The following is an 18,702-nucleotide window of genomic DNA, read 5'->3' as shown; positions in this document are numbered from 1 at the left end:
TGACAATTCTGCAAGGCAAGTCGATGTTCGTCCATTGCTTCATTTAAGTTGCTTAAGTCTCTGGCATTATCGGTTGGCAGTGATCGATACGAAACAATTGAATGCAGGTGTGTGCGAATGATGATCCCTTGTTCTCGTATCTGTTTATCAAAGTAATCACAGCAATGTCGAAGTTGTGATCTGTAACTGGTATCGAGGCAAGCAGTTTGGCGGCATCACCTTTTACAGATGCTTTCAGATACCGCAATTTCTGATTTCCTCGAAGAGAACTGTTGTCGATGACTGCTCCTTTGAACAAATCAAAGAACGAAGTCCATTCCATATAATTACCCGATAATACTGGCAGATTGAGTTTTGGTAACTTGATGTTGGCTGAGTTTCTCATAGAATCGGAGAGCGTTGAAGTAGATGGTGTTGATGCATCCACTGCTGTTGAAGGTCCCTCAAAACGTTCCGTGAAGCGTTTGATTGCATCGATGTTCTGTGTCAACTTGTCATCGACCTCCTCGGACTCTAGAATATCGTTGTCCATTTTTTCAGCCTCCGTCAAGTTCTGTTGAAGCTCTTTGTTCAAAGTTACCAAAAATTTTGCTTCCGGGTGAGAAGTGTCGGTACCTGATTTAGCCTGTTGATGTCTGCTTCTGAAACGGTGTCTTGATTTTTTGACAAGATTTTTTCAGCCTCAATGTTAAACCTTGAAGCAACGCTGCGGTGTGATCCCCGAGACTGTTTCTGCATTACAAGATAGTGCATTTTGACTTGCTGTTGACTTTGAGGGCGTCTTTTCGTCTTTTTCGTGGACTTTGCTGTGCTGAAAGCTAAGAACACACTAAAAGAACGCATAATATTGGAAATCGGTGTTCACTTAACCCCCCTTCAGAATTTGCAACCAATTTTTGCGCAAGAACTTAGTGTTATTACCTCGAAGGAGCGATCTAAACTAAAAATTTCGAGTTCTCCGCGAGAACAGAGAGAGATTGTTTTCCCCGAAGTTTCAAAAAAAGTTTTTGTAACCCTTGAGATATAGTTCCCCCACTAGATAACTTTACCGGGTCTCAGAATTAGGTTAATCAACCTTGTTATGCAAGTTAATCAACTTGTATAACATGAGGGGGGATGTGTTATCTATTGTCTAATTCATCGGAAGCACATACGCTTATAAAAGGCGTAAAAAGAAAAAAAACTTTTTGAAAACTTCGAGCATCAAAATTTAAATTTCTAAAGGAATAATTTTGCAAAATCTCTAAGGATCGATTCAGTTTACGAAGAGCTTTTCAAGCCCACCAGTTTTAGCTTTATATTTATCTGCAAAATGAAATGAATCACTCAAAATTGACTTCACAAAAAGGGCAGCGTAGCAAAAATTTCCTATTCTCATAAAAAAGGAGAAGGTTGGAACAATCATATTCTCTCATTAACTAACGCGATATTACTTTGACCGTCTATTTAATCACAAAGCGTCGCAAATACTTAGTGTTGCGGTGCAACATTATTGAATCACTTGCTTAGAATTGCTTTATAACGCTTTACGCTTAAGAGTCTCAAGCTCGAAAAGACCAAGTGATTTTGATAATATCGTTTGAAATTATGAACAATTGGTTTCAGCACGTCGTTAATTATCATGGTTTTCCTCATCTTGCTCGGATTGCATTGAAGGTCATTATATCAAAAGTCATTTTAAATCGTAACACTTAGATACGATAATCGTTATTCGGAAATCTCAGATGAAAAAAAGACGGAATTAATTTGGTAGTAAGGAGATGAAAGACTGAAAATGAACCAATCCTGAATTCCAACCAATTCTTCTTAACTTTCGAGCGTAGCGTGATAAAAAATTACACTAATTAATACTTATTAGCTATTACACTAACTGAAAAAGGATTTGCTGCTCTCCTTTAACTATTTCTCTTTTTGTTCCATCAGGCTCAATCTCTTGACATCCAGCTTCAAGCTCACGTAGTTATGGATACAAAAAATCGGTGTTCTTTCAATCTTATAGCAAAAAAACAACGGTATCTCTCATTCAGAAGATAAACAGTTAAAAATTTTGGGCTAATCAAAAAACGAATATTTAGGCTACATAATTTAAAAATGACACCCAGTGCTGTCACACACGGATCGCTAGATCTGTTCAACAGTTGTCAACAAATGAACCAAGTTGGGGCGCCAGACCAAAGCGATTTCTGCTCAGAACATTTGGGTAACACAGGGGGGAGGTATATTGTGCTATCCAAATTACAGAGTTGGGAAAGTGTTATGGCAGCACAATAGCCTGTTATTCAGGGGATACTGAAAATCTAAACTAGGCGAAATTTTTTGATATGGATGTATTTCTAACAAGATTGTATTTTCCATACCTCTAAATCCTCTTCATCATATTCGGAATCATCACCTTGACCTCCAGTTTTGTTTTCCTTATCTTTGCTCTTCCCTTCACCACTACCGCCAGCTGATAACTCTTTATTTGATGACGTCATTTGATCAGAAGGCGAGTTTTTGGCAGCAGTAGCGTTAGAGGCTGAGGTATTGTTTGTGCTGTTGTTGATTTGGTTGTTTACTGTTGATTGTTTGGACGATGGCAAGTTGGCAGTGTTGGTTTGCTCCGCGAGAGCTTCGTTCCCAGCTTTTGAAGGCTCCTCGCCACTCATTACACAAAAAGTAGTCTGAAAATTAACAACAGTGAACTAAATGTTATCCTCAAATGTCAAAATTTGTTCGAAAATGACATGGAATTAATCGAATAAATACATATCCACTAAAAACCGCCCCCTAAGTTTCACAGTTGCTAACTTCGTTCAATAATTTGAGTTTTTCCTTTTTTGTTCATTCAATTTTGGCTGTTAAACAGTGGTCAAGAAATGAATCGAATGAGCCCCAGGTTAGGGTGCCAGACCCAAGCGACTGTACAGACCATTTGGGTCACATCGGGGGGGGGGGGTATTGTGCTACCCAAATTACAGAGTCGGGAAAGTGTTATGGCAGCACGATTGCGTGTTATGCACGAAAATTACAAAATCTTAACGAAAATATTTGATAAAGATGTATTTTCTAAGAAGATTGTAATTTTATAATGCTGGTAGCAGGAAGTGCAGACCTGTGAGCCAGTAGGAAGAGCTGAGTACGAGATGCCAAAGGCGACAAAGGCTACCTTGATCATTTACCTCCCAACGAGAGGGGGTAGCGCCCAAAATTAATAATAGCGCGCCCAAAAAGTGGGGAGATATATAGAAGCTGAATATAGCGACTGATAATATCGCAGAATGATTGCTTCATTTTTGAGGCTGAACTACTATGTCACCCAATGGGAGGGGGCTTAATTTATTGATTCTTCTCGACTCACCCAATGAGAGGAGAGTTGGACAAATTTCCTTAGTAAACGAAAAAGACGGAAGCAATTGATGAAATTAAAGAATAGGAGGGGGACGTAAACTCAATTAGTATACTGTTGATTTGAGTTAGAAACATGTCAGCAATAAACTAAGTAATTTTTTTATATTCCCTAAAAAAGTTTTTAACTTTAACGATTTTTTGGGAATAAATTAATAAATTGTTTCCAGATTTATCGTGTTTTAGTAAAATATGTTAAAACTGCTAGCGATAGTATTATTGGTTTTAATTTTAATTGCAGAGGAGTGTTGATGAACTGTTTGGCTTCATTGTGTTTAAATAAAACTCAAAATTCAGAATTTTTCAATAAAAATTACACCAAAGTCACTTCTTTAGATTACTTTATTTAAATCTGCCACAAGTACAAACTAAAACACTTCTGACATAATTTTTTAAAGCTCTAAAGAGGCCTAATTTAACTTCTGAAAATCAAACTTTGCTGTTTTTAACTAACTCAACTTGTAAAATTACGCGAAACTTATCATTTATTTTGGTCTTTTTGTATATATATATATATATATATATATATATATATATATATATATATGAACAAATTATCTATTTTGCTAGCATTTGTAACAATTGTTTTCATTGGACGAGCAGCAAACGAAAAGCTAGTTCTCGTCTTATCGTTTATTTTCACATCTCGAAAGTTATTCGGATTGTACAGTGCGCTAATTTTTTTAAATTCTGGCCTTTTCGTTTTCCTTCTGTTAACTGCAGACCATTGAGATTTCAATTCAAGGCCGAAATATTTACAGGTCCCATTTACGTGCATTCGATTACAACATAAATTTACAAAAATTTACGCAAACTTAGCTTGAACCCATGAGATCTTCACTGAAATGATATATATTCAATGGGCAATAAAAAATATCATTTCATTTAAAAGCTCGCGGTGTTTGGTGTTCAAACTGCGTTTCAGTAGAAATTTTGAGTTCCGCCTGTAAAAGTGGGATCGGATCAATATCTGCGAAAGCACATTACCAAGACACCTTGTACAATTATAAAGAGTAGATGATACCACTGACAAACGCATGCAAGACAAAAAACAGTCCAACTACTCTGACATTAGAAACGGCCAACCTATCTGTTATTTCAAAATAATTTTCGGCCGTATTACTTCCTCATTACTACAACGAAAGCTCTAACTTCCGAAATTTCCACCCATGCCTCCAGATTGCCGGAAAATAGACCACTTAAACATTTGATGAAAACAAACAAACAAAAATCAAGGACGATCAAAAGCAGCGCAAAAAACTTGAGAGGCAATTTTAGAGGCATTTTAAGGAAGTATTCATGATACTTCAAGAAATTGTCCGCCGAAACTTGACATTTGATGACCTAATTGAGATGTACCATTTAATTTTGAAAAGTAAATGATTTTGTTCAGAGGAGTTGAAAATGAATTGTATAATCACAACAAATGCTGCAAATCACTCAGCATTTTTTGTTATTGAACGACTCTTTTCAATTTCAATGAGCAAAAGCATTTAGTTTTTGAAAAAGATATATCTGATAGTCAGTTAAAGATTTACCTAGCAATCCTCAGCAGTAACGAAGACTCTGCTTTTTCGTCCGACGGAACTCTCATTTAAAGACTAATTATTGAAAAATCAACTTAAAATTGGAAAACAACCAACTATCGTCGGGCGAATTGCTCTCAAACGACAAGTTGGCTTCGTCAGTAGCTCGCCACGTTTTAGTGAGGCTAGCTTTACCTTAATTGAAGGGGCGTGAGGTGAGCGCAGCGGGGATGCAGCTGCACCAGGGGGGGGGGGGGGCTGATGGGGGGTGGGGGGCAACAAGTGGGAGGGCAACGGTTGGAGAGGGTCTTTGGCAGCACGGGGCCCTTATGGCCTGAACGATGTGCGGGGTAGGGGTTGGGGGTTAAGTGTGAGGGGGGAGGGGGTGGGGGGGGGGGTCAGCTTCTAAGAAACGCTCATCACACCATAAGTCTCCAAAACAGTTTGTGAATCGCATAATTGGAGACTAGTGAGCTGAAAGGTTTCTAAGAGAACTTAAAGCCCGCTGTGCTCTACCTGTTTGCCCAGTTTTTGAGGATGAAAAGTCAAATGGGTCAGACGAAAAATCGCATTAAAAACACCAACAGGACTAATATAATTGCTACAAACTTAGAGAACAATTAAAGATAAGAGTGAAATATGAAAGCCAAAATAAAACTCTGAATTTGTTTACTGTTGCAGAAGTATATGTAAAAAAAACAAGAGTTTATTCTCATATTTTTCTATTAAAACTTTCATCTTACAGATCCCTTCCAGGGGAGAATCTGAACGAAACGCGATCTATGTACATAAATACTAATAAGAAACAAATTCTAGCCACTTTGAATCTATTTCAGGCTATAGAGTCAGCAATTTCATATTTTACGGATGGAAAACCGTTGCCCCCGTTTGACTTCGAATCCTCAGATAAACTGCTAAGAAAAAATTAGAGAAAAGAAGTTGAGCAAGACCCAAACATTAATATTGAAATGTAGATTTATTCAGAGAAAAATAATCGAAGGATGTAGTGAAAATGCCGAAAAAACAGCGGAACAATTCTAAGTTCTTATGAGGTTCCCAATATTGCAAAATAAAACAGTAACGGTTTATGCTAAGCTTAGTCATGCTAAGTTTTTTGTTTTCCTACAAAAATTCAGATCACATTTGTAATTTTGTTTCAATTTAACAGACGGACGTATTTTTACATCTTCTTTTCTCTAAACAAAACAAGGAACCTCGGTAATGTGCGTTTGCAAATGATATTCCGAACCCACTAATCCACATTTTGGCTGAATTGTCTACAAAAAGAGATTGAAAACTTCCAAAAAGTTACAATTATCTCGAAAATAATTGGTGATTGAATAAAAAATTGCTTTAAACTCAAAAATGAATTGAACAATGCCGTTGTAGATGGCCAATGAAATATGCCATTAATAAGACAAGGAGACAAGAAAAACAAAAATCAAATAACAAAACCAAACATTAATTACGACCAAAACGCAAAGTATATGTTTAGCATTTAAAATTGTCAAATTAGCATCATCACATTAAAGCTAAATTGACCAAATTTACTTGTAATTCACTTAACAAGATATGGGACCTGCTACTAAAGATACAAGGTATTAAGTAAACAAAAATATAATGTTCATTTATAACTCAAAAAGAAGCCATTGAGACCTCTCGTTACCCAGAATATATCTTATCACTAATAACAACAACAAATACTGAAAACCACTAAAAAACCATTAAAAATTTGCTGAAAATCAGAGACCAAAGCATTAAAATCCTAAGCTATGAACTAAAATAATGTAATTAGACTGCTAATGTGACAAGACACCAAAAATTGAACTAAAATTTGGGGAAAATTCCTGAATCACAAAAATTTTTATGAAAGCTCGTAGAATCAAAACCATTAGAAAACCAGTATTTCTTAAAAAACTGAAATTCAGCTCATCAAAAACTATAACACCTGCCATTGCGGAACCTAAGCTAAAACTTACCAAAAACAAGAAAATAAGAAAAAAGATCAAAAAAAGTTCGGAAAAGATCTAAACAAAAACGATATTCTCTAAAACAAATAAATTTGAAGTCATGAAAACCATTAGCTTTAGACATAAACATCTAAATAGACTCATTTGTACCTCCAATGGAAGCATGAGCCCTTTCCTTATCCAGAATATATCATATGACTGCAAAAAGAACGGCAGAACATCAAAATCCAAAATTTCAATAAAATTTTGCGGGAAAAGTGTCGAAGCCCATAAAACCATAAGCTAATCACCTTAAACCCTAGATATGTTCAATTGCACCTTCTTTTGTGATATGTATTCTGTCATAGATATGAAAGTGACAGGACAAAGAAGACAAACATGCAAAATTTTAAAAATGGACAAATGTACAAAAACAAAAAAAATATGAAAACTCTTAGTCTCAGAGCTTAAAAACAATCACTGAAAACCTGAAGCGCAGCGACGATGAAATTTTATTTCAAAGCAGCGATATCTATGCTGGAACAAAACTAAAAATTGAATGATAAAAATGGCAAAATCTCAAAAATCCATACTTTTCGTTTTTCACACAATTCTTTTTTTGAAGTCATCAAAACAATAAGCTTTCAACAAGGAAAAAATGATTAACTATCAGCTACCGTGGAAGCGAATCAGACATGCCATTAGCCAGACTAAGTCTGAAGACTACAAAAAAAAACAAATGAAAAACCCACATTTCGAAAAACCACGCAAAAAAGGTGTTAAAGCCATAAAAACTTTGATCTTGTAACTAAATATATGATATCTGTTGATTGGGCCTCATCTGCACGTTAAAAAATCTGCGGGTAATTGCGCAACAAAAAGAACTTAAAAGGAACAAGAAAGCAAAAGATATTTAAAGAAATGGGAAAAAAATTGACCTGTACATTTCGAACCCAAGAACGAACGAAAATTAAGTTTATTATTGCTGTCGTAAATAAGAAACAGATACCAGCTCCAAAATGTTTGTGAAACACTCAAATTGACAAATATATCAAAAATAAACAACGAAATATTGAGCTAAATTGGACAAAAAAGAGGCAAATGTTCAATTCCAGGGCAGTCTGATAGCAAACGGAAGTAGAACTAGCCATTTGAGGAGTTTGAAAAAATGTTTTAGCAGCTTTTAGGTTTGCACTTCTGAAAAATTGAAACAAAATGTGTTATAAAGTGCTTTTTGAGGCAAGAAAGGCAGAATTTTGAAAAAATTTACCCAAAATATTAACAAATTTCAATCAAACTGTTCAGCAGCTTCAATCTGTCGTCAAAACTAACACTATTCATACTTTTTATCACAATTTCATTAATTTTTTTAGCAGAAATGAAACAGAAATTGAGCAAAAATAAGGAAAATGTGAGCTAACAAAATAGCTGCCAGAATGCCAGGAAATAGCTGCTACAGCTTCGTAGAGTAGCAGTCTAAAAACGATAGTAAAACAGACCAAAAATGATTTTTTAAATTAAATTCTGCGATGTTGTATTTTGATTATGAATCTGTTTAATAATTGCTGTTAGTTCAATAAGCTGCCCTCAAATACCCTTCAATTAGAGTGACACGCACTCAGTTGACCTCTCTTATCTTTTTGAATTAAAGTAAAGAACAGTCAATTTCAGAGTGAAGAAGTCATTTTTGAGTGAGTCAAGTCATGTGTGACAAAAACAATCACACGAACGAAGAAAATAATTCTCTCCAGAGTGACGTCACGCAAGCAATTCAGTTGAAATGATCGTGACGTCATATGGTCGTAACAAAAATACTGACAATAAACAAAATAGCAGGGCAAATCCTGAAATACAATCCAATGAATTGAATGAGAAAATTAGAACTACTGTATCTTACCAGGATATCAAATAACATTGGCAGCTAAAAAGGCAAAGTCACAAAGTTGTAAGATCTAAAACAACCAATCAAACTAAACAAAAGTATATTCCTTTCTATAAATCTCGAAGCTTTTTACCTTAGGTCAACATTCAGCGACTCAGCATTAACCAATTAACCAACACAATCCTTGAAAGGGGTTAATTGGCCACTAAAGATAGAAAAAAAAGATAAAAAAACATTTAAAACGAAAAATGCAACAACAATTCAAAGTTTCTAAATTCTACAAAAATTTAGATTCCAATTCATTTCGTTGCCTGCCTTTCGACTATTCCTAGTGACTCATCAGCAAGACAAAACATTTAATTGGCCCTTGGAGATCGATAAACTCAGAAAACAAAATTTTCAAAAAATTGAAAAATTCAAGTTTTATTAAAATTTGCTAAAATTGGTAATACTATTATCTTCAGAACCTTTCATTGTCTTTAAAAGTTATCCGGTAACCAATAATCAAGTCTATGACAATTTTCACTGGCCCATAAACATCGATAAAGTCGGAACATGAAAATTTTCAAAGTATTTGATAATTTTCAGAACTTGTTTGCGAAAAATGCGTGATAAAAAGTTAAACACCATTCTGTTGACACTGCCAACCATGCAATAACCTACTTTCAAACCCAAGAAGATGTTCCCTGTCCCTAGATAAACCAAAAAAGACAAATTGCGAAACGAAATTCAAAAAACTGCAAGTTATGAAAAATTGATAAAATCCGTAACATTGAAATGTTCAAAACAACTCCATTACTTGTATAAAAAATGCACTAATAAATTATCAAACCCTAGAGCATGGAAATTGGCCCCTGGGAGTGGAAAGCTCGAAAAACGACAAGAAAACTTAAAAAAATGCAAAATTAGCATCATTTTTGTTATTAAATTTGCATTACCAAAACATATAGCTCATCAAATGGCCACAGCAAGTATGAATATCTTGCAAAAGACATTTATAAACTTTGACACGCGTCAATTAAAGACTAGTCAAGGAAAAATTTCAGAACATGCCAAAAAACGTGAAAAATTGCACCATTTGGGGCTCAAATTTGGGCTCAAAAACTACTAAAACGTACTTTTACACATACAGCCTTCCCACACTAAGCACAGCTGCACAAACTAAAGCACTTGAAGGACCTCAAAAGCTAACTTTGCGCACTAATAAAAAAACCCACTGGGCCTTACCTGTTTATCTCCTTTAGAAAGATCAAAGTGATAGAGAAATATGTGAACATCTTACAAAAAAACAGCAGGACAAGTCCTGAAAAGCAGTCCAAAGAACTGAATGAGAAACTTAGCATCACTGCATCTGACAAGCGGATCAATTAGCATTGGCAGCTAAACAGTCACAAAATGTGGAAACTAAAACAATCAAACAAAATACACAAAAATGATCATAAAACTGGTCATAAAAAGTAATTATGTCTTGCAAAAGATCTTTATCAAAATGTATAAACCTCAATTTTAGACTGATCCAATAAAAAAACAGAAAAAAGACAAAAACACAAAAATTGCAACTATTTGCGCTCAAAAACTCCTAAAAATGGCCTTTTAACCTTGAATTTCGGCCTTCCCAGTAGCTTCACGACTCTAAGCACTTGAGGGACTACTAAACGCGGCTAAGGACCTCTAATGAAACTTGATAACAGCTGAGCTTTAGCTGTTTAAAAAAGTGTGAAAACATCTTATAAAAAAGACAGAGCACCAATACAATCCAATTCTTGGATTATAAAAAAGAGACAGAGCACCAATGCAATCGATTCTAGGATTGATAAAAAAAACCAAGCGAAGACAAATCATAGCTTCAACTAACGCTTTGCGCTACTAAAAACTGAAAACATAACCGACTAAAAGTCGGAAGAATTGCTCTCGAACGATTAGAGGGACCTCTAATCAATTGCAGTCTGCTTCAGTCGCTGGGGGAGCCTAAATGGAACTTCGAAGTTCAATAGTGGGCTTCAAATAACCGCAGATGTTAACATATACCACTATTAAGTGAAAAATGGCACCAGTTTTGGCGCAATTTTCATTTGACTTTTAGTATTAAATTGCCGCCAATTGAGCTCAGCTGCTTGGAATTGTGATTGAGAGAGAAATTTAGATCACGCGAACGCAAAAAGTCAAGGACGTAAAAGTCACTCGAAAATTCAAAACGGTCAAGCAAAAATTTTGCATAAAAAAGACACACATTAACAAAAATTGCTTTTCTACGAGAGCAATTAATTAGTCAAATGTTCACAAAACCCTAAACCTCGATAACTCCTTGGAAAAAAAACAAATTCAAGAAATCTGTTTAATTCTACATTTTACGCTGGGCCGGCTTTCTAATGATACCACTCACAACTCTGTACGATAAATATATCGATCGATCAAAATTGACTGAACAAAAAAACCCGCTTAAGTATATAGTTCCTCCTCCACCAAGGTGGGTCGGAACACAAAGTAATGCGTAAATGAAGACAAACGAGAGCAGAGCTCTATCGGAACAAACGTGCAAACTATTTATTGCTTGTCTTACAAAAACGTCTGCTTTGAAGATATCCATTTTTGCAAGAATTTTGCTAGATCGAGCAATATAACCAGGCAACCTCTCCTGAGGTGATAATTTGGATTTCGTCTACTTGAAAATTCTATGCGAGATGACAAATTATGGTAAGGTGAACAGGAATTTACAGAAAAGTAAATTCAATACTGTTTTTGAGGATACTATCTCCTTTATTTAATTTTTGGTTAACGGCAGAATCATTGAGAACCAAATTTGCAATGCAACAAATCATTTCAAGATTGCTATAAAGGTATCTTTGTTCTTTCGATTGAAGCGGATATTCAAATCTTTTGAAACTATAAAAACATGAAAATATTTTTAGATTTGAAGAACCCCAATCTTTTCCAAAATTAACCATGTTTGGAAAAAAACGGCAGATATCAATTTATAAGACCTCGCATTGGCCGATAATTGTACTGTTTTATTTATCACGCTTTGCAAACTGATAGCATAAAGGTAAAAACCTGAAACCTTAAAATCCTCACACAAGCGACTTTCTTTCATTTAATTTTTCCAGAAAGGTTGGCGTTAAAACTGATGATAACTGCAAGACAACTCACCATGTAGTTAATTTAACGCTAAGATTGCTCAATAAAAAGCTGTGACTCAATGTCTTATCTTGCGATTTTGGAAACGCGACAGTTTTTTTTTTCAGAAACTTGAAACGAAACCAAACTTCAAGCATGTATTCTGCGTGCGTAAATATCGACGAAAAAAGTCTAGCCTCTACACATGTAGCATTGAACGACTAAATTCGTCATACTAGTTGTTTTCATCAGTTATAAACATCAGATAGAACTGGTACAAAAAATTTTACTATGACGCCACCATAAGTATAAACAAAAAAATTTTCAACAACAAAAGCTCAAAATAACATCACAGTTATTTAGTTTCTTGTTCTGTAAGCAACATATTCGGAATACCTCGCGTGATCTTAAACTTTCTTCCCGTCTCTGGGCAAATAAGAAAACCCTCCGTTACCTCAATTTCCATCAAAATATGATGAGCTAATTTTAAGAAACCTTCGCTATATTCACTATCGCCTGATTCTGTAATCACTTGTGTGGGTTCGTCGGGAATTTGGGCAATTTTGGGGTTAATTTCTTCACCCGACGCTTTATCGGCTGCATAGCACTGCTCGGCTGCAGCTTTCAAAACTTTCCAGTCGATTTTTTCCATCATTCTGGTGACAAAGTCAGGATTGAACTCGATATCGTTGATTTTCTTGTCAGTAACTTCAAGTTTCAAAGGGTATGGTTCTTTCACGCCTTTCACGTGTGATTGCATCAAGTTATGAGTCAGCAATTTCATTATTCTGAAAAACGATGCATAAAGCGCTCAATTTTTTCAAGATTTGAGACATTTTTAATCCCGCAATGTCGTATTTCATAGCTTTCTCTTGTATCATATACAAAGCTTAATCACTTTTTCAAATCGTTCAACGATTCGAATTCTCATAGACTGATTCTAAGTTCAACGTTTAAACCCAACGTTTCTCAAGCAAAATGTAGAAAGCAGCTTTCGAGAACGACTTGACAGTATATCGAAACGACAGGAGACTAGTAAGTGGTAAAAATTAAAGAAGTTTGAGAGTAAATAGAAAAAAAAACGAAATCTGGTAGTTTATATCCTAAATATTGTAGTAAACATTCATAAACACTCCAAGTACATTCAAACACGCGATCCTCTCATTCGGCCATGGATCGGCGGTCAATGGGACTTGATTGTTGCACCCTACATGAAATTGGAGCTAGGAACTTAAGGTTAGCTTGTATTTGTTTTTTTAGTCAATTGTGACAGGCAATATGCTCTGCGGTGATATACGAAAATAGTACAATTGTAAACACCATGGAAAAGGGGGGTTGGTTGGGCAACAGTGGGGGCAACGGTGGGAGGGGATCTTTGGCTGCATAGGACCTTCCGTCATGGGCGATGTGCAGGGTTGCGAATTGGGGGGGGGGGGGGGGGGGGTAGTGAGGGGGCGCTGATGTGGGGTGAGAGGTTGTGGGGGTGGAGTGGGTGGGGGTCAATTTCTAAGAACCGCCCTCCACACCAAAAGTATAAGTCTCCAAAACAATTTCTGTGAATCGCTTACTTGGGGACTAGTCAGCTGAAAGGCTCTAAGACAACTTAATGCCCACTGGTTGCTACCTCTCTATCCCAATTCTGAGGACGAAAAGTCAAATGGGTCCGACAAAAAATTGGTCAATCGAAAAATCGCATAAAAAATGACCAACAAGATAAATACAATTGCTACAAAACTCGTTTGAGAGCAATTAGAGACGCTTTCCTAAAATGTTCCAACTAACTCATTTAAGATAAATCATTACTATAACAGCCGAAGTGCAGCATCATCAAAAGAGTTAAGGAAAGAGAGAGAGAGAGAGAGAGGGAGAGAGAGAGAGAGAGATAGTGTGAGATAGAACGTGAACGAGAAAGACAAGGAAAGAAACCACAAACGACAGAGAGAGAGAGAGAGAGAGAGAGAACTAGGAATATTTTCCATGATGAGACTGGACTCTGCAACCTCTAGTTTTCGTAGTGAAGAAATATTCAGAACCATTTTTTGTCAAAGGAGTTTTGTCATGTAACCCATCTGCAAGACCCAAAAAAAGTTTCTTTGGCCAGTGATGATCGTTTAACTCAGAAAAGGACAAAAACACTCAAAAATTTTAAAAAACAAATGCAAATTTAAACACAATCTTGCAAGAATTTGTGATATTGATATCTTCAGAACCATTTCTCAAGAGACGCAAATATGCCTATTTCAATCCGTAAGTAGTTTCACTGTTTCATAAAGATCCATACATTTGGAATATGACAATAATTTTCCGAAAATTTTATCCAAAAAAAACGCAAAAACACGAGTCATTTAAATAGTTATAACAATCACATTAACCCTAGTAACTATGTAGCAGCTTATTATCGAACCTTGGAGCAGTCTCCGAACCCTGGTGCCGGAAAATAAAAAAAAATCAAAAATAATCAAAAACCTTGAAAAATTGCAAATATTTTGAAAAAATTGCTTATATTCGTATTATTAAAATCTAGAAAAACATTCCATTACATCTAGAAACTATGCAGTAGGATATTATCAAAACCTACAGGAGCAGGAGGTTCCTTGGCTCTTGAGGCTGCAAAAACCTCAAAATGACAAGATTTCCAATTTTTCAAGCCAATATTTGTAATATTAAGAAGTTGAAAACTATTCCAAGGCCAAGAAAAACTTTTCAGCAAATTATCAAGCCCGTAAGGAGGCTTTCTGTCCCCTGCGTCTGGAAAGACGTGAATAATAAAAAAAGGTATGAAAAAATTCACATTTTGTCAAACAAATGCTAGAATTCATAACGTTCAAATCTCTAAAACAATTCCATTATCATCAGAAACTGTGTAGTAAACCTATAGGAGGTTCCGTGATACCTAGGGCTGAAAAAACTTAACAAATGACAAACAATTTCAAAAACCTTGAAACAAATTTTGAAAATTAGTATAAGTTTGCGTTTTTGTCTAAGGGCCTCTAATGAAACTTAATGCCCGTTAGGCGCTACGTGTTTATCCCATTTTTAAGGACAAAAAGTCAAATGGGTCAGACAAAAAATTGGTCAAGCTAAAAATCGAATAAAAAGACCGACGGCAAAAATATAATTGCTACAAACTTTGCTTGAGAGCAATTAAAAATACACTGATTTGATTTTTAACGAAAAAAAAACAAAAACATAAACCAACTAATGTCAGAAGAATTGTTCATGAACACAGGCGAGGCAATTTAATTTAGGGGCTGTAGTCTAGATGAATTTTTCTTTATAGGTGCAAAAACAGTTTACCATGCCGAGATTCGAACCATGGAAAACCCGCTCCTACACCAGTAGCACTACCCACTCGGATATCAGGCCCTTTTCTAGCAGTGCTGCAATCAATTTTATTTCAGCAACAAGTTTCACTCAGAGTGATAGCAATAGAGATCACTCAAAAATGAAGAACGAAAGCATGAAAAAGTCATTTCAGAAGTCAAAGAATGTTCTAGAAAAGCACAAAATGGTCAAGCAAAAAATGTGCATAAAAAGACCAACACGTTTACAATATTTGCTATGAAAATATCTCTGAACTTTTAATTGACCTTCATGTTTACATATGGTGAAGAAATTTCTCTTTTGTGAACAAAACATGCCAGCAAAACATTTTGAGAGCGCAAAACATGTGGTGAGCGATCATGAAATAAATAATAAATATAAATAAATGAATAATAAACTTAATGGGCAATAATGGGAAAAGCAATGTTTTATTGTTTTATTTCATCTTTTCATAAGCATGTAAAACTGTAGGGGCATCTTGTGAAACTTAACAGGCTATATAGCCACTAAAAGCTTGTGTAGCCTGACAAGGGGCATAGTTCATGAATAAATTGGAAGATAGGAAGCTATTTAAAACAGATTCGTGAAGATCTCTAAATTGCGTAAATATTAGCTATACCGGCTTTCAAACTCCATTGCTCAATTTAGCAACAAACCTTATTTCCGAATGGTAACACATGAGAACAGGCTAAAATTAAGCAGACATGAGTGAAAAAGTCACTTGAGAGCGAACAACATTTAAGCACAAAAAAGCAAAACAGTCAAGCAAAATTTTGCATAAACAGACACGTGTCTACCATTATTGCCTCAAATTTCCTTCAAATTGTCTTCAAATTAATAATTTCGATTTGGACTCAAAAACTGATACAATGGCAAAAATATGATGAAGCGTCGAAACGTAGTTAGAAGTATTTAGAAACGAATTAAATTATCACAAAATACCCAATAAGAAACTGGACAATATTGCCCAAAAATCTGTCAAAAGGTGATCCCGTAGCATGATAAAACCTTTCGCTTGTAATGCAGAGCCTGAAATGAAAAACTGTCTAAACTGCACGCGAACAATTTATAGTCGATAGGCAGAATTTTTAGATACTTTTTTCAGCAAGGAGGATGAAGATTTTGCCATTTTCTTACCCTGTGTTCTATTTCTTTGTTGAGCGGATCGACACAGGCAATCTTTTAGTATGAGGCACTTAGTTTCATATAACGGAATTATCGATTTAAAACGAACAGTAAGGATAAATATCGCGAATAATTAGCTCCAACAAGAACTGATTAAAACTCCGGATTAACTGCCTCAGAAATTACCTACCCAGAAAAGAGAAAAGTCAATTTTACTGAACAGCGAAGTCAAAGTTAAAGAGACACAAAAACCAAAAACAACTACCCGCAATGTTTCGTTCAACCAAATTTTTACGCTATTTAAAATTTTAAAACTTTATACACCACTTCCCTCTTCGCTCCACCCCCTGTTTCGACCTGATCCAGACCAAACAAAATTAGAAAATCAATCCAAAACAAAATTTGAAAAAGGTTTGGACAAATGTTCAGCTATCATCCTGTAAAAAACAATCGATGGAAAAGGGAGGGTCACTTTAGTATTTTAAATGACGTCAATGAGATTTTGAAGTACTGTCTCTAACTGTTTTCGATACTCTCTTAATGTCCAAAAAATATGTCGAAAATATTCATATAATGGATACAATAATTACGTTCCCCCCAATCGAGCTTTTGCCTAATATCCCCCACCCCAATAAGAAACATAACCGATTAAACGTCGGAAGAATTGCTCTCGAACGACTAGTGGGAGCTCTAATCAATTGCAGCCTGTTTTAGTCGTGGGGAGGCAGTCTAAGTGGGACTAAGAAGTTCGATAGTGGGCTTCAAACAAACACATTATCGGTTAATATATACCACATTAAGATCTAAAATAAAAAATGGCACAAGTTTCGGCGCAATTTTCATTTGACTTTTAGTATTAAATTGCCGCCAATTGAGTTCAGCTGCTTGAAATTGTGATTGAGAGAAAATTTTAGATCACGCGAAACACAAAATGTCAAGGGCGTAAAAGTCACTCGAAAAGTCAAAACCGTCAAGCAAAAATTTAGCATAAAAAAGGCACACACGTTTACATTAATTGCTATGAACTTCGTTCAAGAGCAGTTGAAAACTACCCAATATACAATCTCCTAAAACTAATCCACAGTTCGTCTGCTCGCTCCACCTGTGTCGCCGTGATCAGAATAAACCAAAATAAGAAAATAATTCCAAAAACGAGTCTGGACAATTGAATAAAAGAGACACTCCCCAACAAACACTTCAAGTGGCATGAAGGGGCGCAGGATAAGAGGCGTAACCCGAATTATGCAAAAAATTTCAACAAACGTTTGCAGAAATTAGGCTAATGCCTATAACACTTGAAGACATTAAATCATAATCCACCCGCTGCCATAAAGTACTCGATTTCCATAGCAATTGTCTACATATAAAGATGAATTGATGGAGTGAATGTAAACTTTTGCATTTTTCAATTTTTTACATCGTTTCTATTCCCCTGGTCAAATGATTTTGACAGAACTTGAAGGAGGAAGAGTTGAGCACAATAAAAAATAATGCTGTATTTAGAAAAGGTAAGAGTTACGAAAACAATGGGAGAAATTTGTTAGCATGAATGGGAGATGGTCTTAAAATGAAATTCTACAATTCTCAACATTTGAAAAATTTTTTCTGCTGCTCTGTAAAAATTAGGCAAAAACCAATTTAAAAACTTGATGACGGTACTTCATTGTCCAATTGAAGCAATGAAGTTTTCCAGTATCCGTGACAATTTTCTTAACATAAAAACAAGTTGATAAGTGCATGTAAAAGACACTACTTTTTACATGTGTTCTACACTTGATTTTGATACAAGTTAAGTGGGAAAGAATTAATTACAGAAAAAAAATTGATGCTTTATCATAAAAAGTTCAGAGCAAAGAAAAAATTCCAAATATAACCGACTAACGTCGGGCGAATTGCTCTCAAATGACCGGCGAGCGGTTAGCTTCGCCAGTAAATTTTAGTGAGCCTAGCTTTAGCTTAATTGAAGGGGCGTGAGGCGGCGGGGGGGGGGGGGGGTTTGCACCGAGGGCTGTTGGGGGACAACAGTGGGGGGGGGGGTGTGAAGTCAGAGGGGGGTGATGTGGGTCAACCTCTAAGAATCGCCCTTCACATCATAAGTATAAGTCTCGAAAACAATTTCTGTGATTCGTATACTTGGAGACTAATGAGCTGAAAGGCTCCAAGAGAACTTAATGCCCACTGAGCGCTACCTCCTTATCCCGTTTCTGAGGACGAAACGTCAAATGGGTCACACGAAAAATTGGTCAAGCGAAAACTCGCATAAAAAAGACCGACAGGACATAATTGCTACAAACTTCCTTCGAGAGCAATTAAAAAATTGCTAGAATTATTCGGGATGGGCCTCAGCTGAAACTCAACAATGCTCAATATTTGATAAAATTTAACTTTTGTAAGC

General features: G+C 35.7%; 2 protein-coding genes across 3 annotated transcripts in view; both read right to left on the bottom strand.

The window, feature by feature from the left end:
* LOC142354506 (chromobox protein homolog 3-like) overlaps positions 1–18,702 on the bottom strand; it is a 572,284-nt gene that overhangs the window by 17,912 nt on the left and 535,670 nt on the right. For both annotated transcript variants that reach the window (XM_075406828.1, XM_075406829.1), the window contains exon 2: positions 2,358–2,665. In XM_075406828.1, the coding sequence (XP_075262943.1) occupies positions 2,358–2,648 (291 nt within the window). In that variant the 5' untranslated portion in view covers positions 2,649–2,665. The remainder of the gene's footprint in view (positions 1–2,357; positions 2,666–18,702) is intronic.
* LOC142354030 (multifunctional methyltransferase subunit TRM112-like protein) lies at positions 12,131–12,673 on the bottom strand. The gene has a single exon (XM_075406294.1). It carries the CDS (start codon positions 12,640–12,642, stop codon positions 12,214–12,216), a length of 429 nt encoding a protein of 142 aa, XP_075262409.1. The 5' UTR covers positions 12,643–12,673; the 3' UTR covers positions 12,131–12,213.

This window comes from Convolutriloba macropyga, chromosome 15 (genome assembly GCF_964194025.1).
Source record: "Convolutriloba macropyga chromosome 15, txConMacr16.3, whole genome shotgun sequence".
Classification (NCBI taxonomy): domain Eukaryota; kingdom Metazoa; phylum Xenacoelomorpha; order Acoela; family Convolutidae; genus Convolutriloba; species Convolutriloba macropyga.
This window is presented reverse-complemented; position numbering and strand designations above follow the sequence as displayed.

Coding starts and splice junctions, on each gene's coding strand:
- LOC142354030 (XM_075406294.1), bottom strand. CDS start 12,642: ATGAAATTGCTGACTCATAACTTGATGCAATCACACGTGAAAGGCGTG.